Below are 4,214 nucleotides of genomic sequence, written 5' to 3'. Positions count from 1 at the left end.
TCCCATGAAATGGGGCGAAGGAGGATGGGACGGAGAAAGTTATAACCTGTGGATCTGGCGGGAAGACTTCATTCCTGCCACGCCGTGTACGTGAGCTTTCTAAGATGTCTGAATAAACGGTCTTTCAACCAACAAAGCCTTTTATTTCTGCTCTATGGAATTCCTTACACTATTAGGGGAAATAGTAACCCTTGTGTTAACAAGTATAGAGTTACAAACGTTGAAAAGGGGACAATACGATTTTCACAGAGGACCAGATTTAACCAGGGAAAGAATTGGGACACGCAGTGACAACTTTATTTTTATTATAGACATTCCTCCACTGCATAGGCACTCAGAATACTGGAAGTACGCTGAGGTTAGCTTAGAACATTTCAAGAAAACATTTTTTCCTTAATAACCAAAAAGCACATCCTCTTCCGAAGACCGGACACATCTCTTCAAACACGACCCGAAGCGCTTCTTTCGATTGCGGATCTCCAAGCGCACTCAATTCAGCGGGGGGAAAAGATATCCGCAGTGTGTTATAACGGGGTTTTCCCCACAGCGTGCTGAACGTTCGGTTTTCTAGCCTCGCTTCCTTTTTTGTTTTGGGATGCAGGCTGGGATCTGGAGGGCTCCTGGGCCACCACGCCCGGTGAAGTCAAACCCAGATTCTTAGTTTCACCCATAATGCACGGCAAAACAGGACTCAGCTGGAAGGGTCAAGGTCTACCTCCCAGAGAGACAGAGGACTCAGGCATTATGTATCCCTCCCATGCCGGCAGCATGCGCTCACCACACCCGGCACCTCTGAATCACCCCCTGCAAGGTCCGGATTCCTTCGATGCTTTTCTCCTTCAAGGCCATGGCGAGGAGAACGGGCTTGTTCCCAGCTTCCTGAGAAACGGACGTCGCCAGATGTTTGGCACAGATGTGGACGAGAGGCTAGGAAACAAAAAGGACAGTCTCTCAGAGGAGGTGTTTCCCAAGCCTGGGAGGAGGTCCTGCTCTACAGGAAGAACAATAGAGTTGGAAGGGACCCCAAGGGCCATCCAGTCCAACCCCCTGCCATGCAGGAACACACAAGCAAAGCACTCCTGACAGATGGCCATCCAGCCTCTCTTTAAAAACCTCCACCACACTCCTACGCCTTCCACCGTCGTAAACAACGTATCTGCTTCCAGTTTTTTCTGATGCTTTTTCAGGATATAATCTCTTTTCCTTCACCTTGAATCCATGACTCCTGGTCCTAGTCTCTGCAGCAGCAGAAAACGAGCTTGCTCCCTCACCATCAGGACATCCTTTCAAATATCTAAACATGGCTATCATGTCACCTCTTCACCTTCTCTTCCCCAAACTAAACATAGCCAGCTCCCTAAGTCTCTCCTTGTGGGGCATGGACTCCAGATCTTTAACCATTTTGGTTGCCCTCCTCTAGAACCATTCCAGCTTGTCAATATCCTTCCTGAATTGTGATGCCCACAGTGGTGGGATCCAAAAATTTTAATAACAGGTTCCCATGGTGGTGGGATTCAAACTGTGGCGTAGCGCCAATGGGGCTGGGCGGGGCACGACGGGGGCGTGGCCGGGCATTCTGGGGGTGGGGCATTCCTAGGCGGGGCTGTGGCAAGGACGCAGCTGCTGCGCTGGTCCTTGGGCGGGAAATGAATGCACGCAGGCGCAGACTGCCATGCACGCCGGTGCACCTCCTGCTAGACTGTACGGGTTTCAAGTTCTACGCTACCGTTGAGTAGAGGTAGCGAGGGGCTTAACTGCGCTAAGGCAAAAAAATCAGCCGCGGCAAAATCACCAATGCATTAGTTAAAGCCCCTCTTGGCAATAACAAATAAGGTTTCAGTAACCTGCTCTCGGGAACCTGTGAGAACCTGCTGGATCCCACCTCTGTGCCCACAACTGCACACAATTTTCCAGGTGAGGTCTAAGCAGTGCAGAAAAGAGAGGTACAATTACATCCCTCCATCTAGACACACCTCAGAGTATTCCCCTGCTTCACAAATCCTGGCTACCAGCAGATGAAATGGGTGCAGTGAATATGCTCAGAGGTCCTCTTTCCCTTCCCTTCCTCCTCACAGAAACCTTGTGAGGTAGATGGGGCTGAGAGAGTTCTGAGAGAACTGTGACTAGCCCAAGATTACCCACCAGGAACGTAGGAGTGTGGAAACACATCTGGTTTGCCAGATAAGCCTCTGCCACTCAGGTGGAGGAGTGGGGAATCAAACCCGCTTCTCCAGATTAGAATCAACCTGCTCCTAGCCACTACACAACACTGTCTCTCAAATCCCAAATGCTACAACTGAAGAGAGAATCATCAAGTTGTTGGAGGTTTACAGCGGCCATCTAATCCAACCCTCTGCGCAGTGCAGGACCACCCTAGATATAATCCCATGACCATTACTAATTGAGATCAATAATGTTAATACACAATCGGTGATATATGGTGATACGTCTAATGTAAAAATAAACAACAAATAACAAATAACAAATAAATAATAAAATGTAAAAAAATAAAAGATGTAAACTTCACCACTTCTCAAGAGGAACGGCACTCCTTAAGCAAGGTGCCACCACTAAAAAGGCCCTGCTTACGGGAAAGATCTTAACTGCAATCCCGTTTCTCATGTATCTCAGCTCCTTCTTTGGACCGACCACCAATTCGTGGATCTCTTCCCTCTCCACCTTCCGGGAATCGCCTGCTTCCGGGCTTACCTCATCTTTGCCCAGGAGGACTTTTGTCATGAACAGCGGTTTGGTGACACCGTCAGCCACCACGTTGGGTTCCAGCGAAACGAGGGTGCCCATCTTTCCGTACTGGGTCACCACCACGAGGAGGGTGTCGGCAAATGCCGTGCACACCACCTCTGTCCGGATGCCGTTGACCACTGCTTCGGTCTGCTTTGAGTCCACAACGGGTTTAGAAGCCATGCCTGCAATTTGGAACTGAAGAAGAAAGAAAGCAGACATATGGAAAATCGGAAGTCCAACCCCACTCGTGGACTGCCCTGACGTGCACGTCCCAGGCTAGCCTGATCTCTCTCTCTCTTTTTTAAATGATGTGTTTATTGAGTTATATATAATAAAACATAGCTCAAGTGAATACATACAGTTTGTGAGAAATAGAAATATATAAGGTGGTTGGGGAGAAGTCAACTAGATAAGTGCATCAGTGCACATAATTTATATCTCTTATAGGCAGTGGTGGGATCCAAAAATTTTATTAACAGGTTCCCATAGTGGTGGGATTCAAACCGTATGAAAGCAATCAATGGAGCTACTAAGGGCAAAATGGGGGCTTTCGGGCCAGGCATCCGGGGGGCGGGCCATTCTTGGTGGTGGGGCTGTAAGGCAAGGACGCATCGCTGTGCTCAGTCCCATGGGCGGGAAACGAATGCACGCAGGCGCAGGCTGCCACGCACGCTGGTGCACCTCCTGCTAGACTGCTTCAAATTCTGCGCGCTACTGCTGAGAGGAGGGGCGTAACTAAGGCAAAAATCACGTGGCAAAATCAATAATTAGTCACCCCCTCTCGGCACACACAAATAATGAGTAACCTACTCTCGGGAACCTGTGAGAACCTGCTGGATCCCACCTCTGCTTATAGGGCAATCTTTTTATTGACTGCCCTATTTATGTTTATTATTATTAGTATCTTTTCTTTTTTCTTTCTTTTCTATTTCTATTTTCTTTTCTTATCTCTTCTTTCTTTCCTTGCTTTCCCTAAACTGTAGTACCATTCTCTCACAAACTGTATGAAACACACAAGGGCCCTTTCTAATAATATTTGCAAGCAAAGGGTGATAATTTTCCCATATAGAAACAGCAGAAATATACATGGGTTCTTTCAAATAATGTTTGCAAGCAAAGGGTGATAGTTTTGTCCACATAGAAACAGAGAGGAAACAGACACGGGCCCTTTCTAACAGTATTTGCAAGCAAAGAGTGAAATTTTTGTCCAGAAATATACATGGGCCCTTTCCAATAATATCTGCAAGAAAAAGTGACAATTCCGACCACACAGAAACAGAGGGAATTCACGAGCCCTTTCGAACAGTATTTGCAAGCAAAAATTGATATTTTTGTCCACGTAGAAACATAGAGGAAACAGACATGGGCCCTTTCTAGTGACACTTGCAAGCAAACCGTGACCATTTGGCCACATAGAGCTGAAAGGGACCAGAGGGGTCATTCAATCTGACCCTCTGTCCAATGCAGAA

At 47.5% G+C, this 4,214-nt stretch overlaps 1 protein-coding gene across 1 annotated transcript; it reads right to left on the bottom strand.

Annotated features, from left to right (window-relative positions):
* Positions 1–277: 277 nt before the first annotated feature.
* On the bottom strand, positions 278–3,199 carry LOC125444714 (proteasome assembly chaperone 3-like). The gene is made up of 2 exons (XM_048517331.1): positions 2,710–3,199; positions 278–927 (listed from the first exon to the last, which is right to left on the bottom strand). The coding sequence occupies exons 1-2, from the start codon at positions 2,962–2,964 to the stop codon at positions 775–777; spliced, it is 408 nt and encodes a 135-aa protein (XP_048373288.1). The 5' UTR covers positions 2,965–3,199; the 3' UTR covers positions 278–774.
* Positions 3,200–4,214: the final 1,015 nt, after the last annotated feature.

Source organism: Sphaerodactylus townsendi, linkage group LG15 (genome assembly GCF_021028975.2).
Source record: "Sphaerodactylus townsendi isolate TG3544 linkage group LG15, MPM_Stown_v2.3, whole genome shotgun sequence".
NCBI classification, from domain to species: Eukaryota; Metazoa; Chordata; class Lepidosauria; order Squamata; family Sphaerodactylidae; genus Sphaerodactylus; species Sphaerodactylus townsendi.
Note: the sequence above shows the minus strand (reverse complement) of the source record. Positions and strands in the feature narration are given on the sequence as shown.

Excerpts from the sequence above, each read along its gene's own strand:
- LOC125444714 (XM_048517331.1), bottom strand. The coding sequence starts at position 2,964 with ATGTCTGCTTTCTTTCTTCTTCAGTTCCAAATTGCAGGCATGGCTTCT. Across the intron at positions 928-2,709 it reads TCCTCCTGGGCAAAGATGAG|CCTCTCGTCCACATCTGTGC; the intron begins GTAAGCCCGGAA and ends TTTGTTTCCTAG.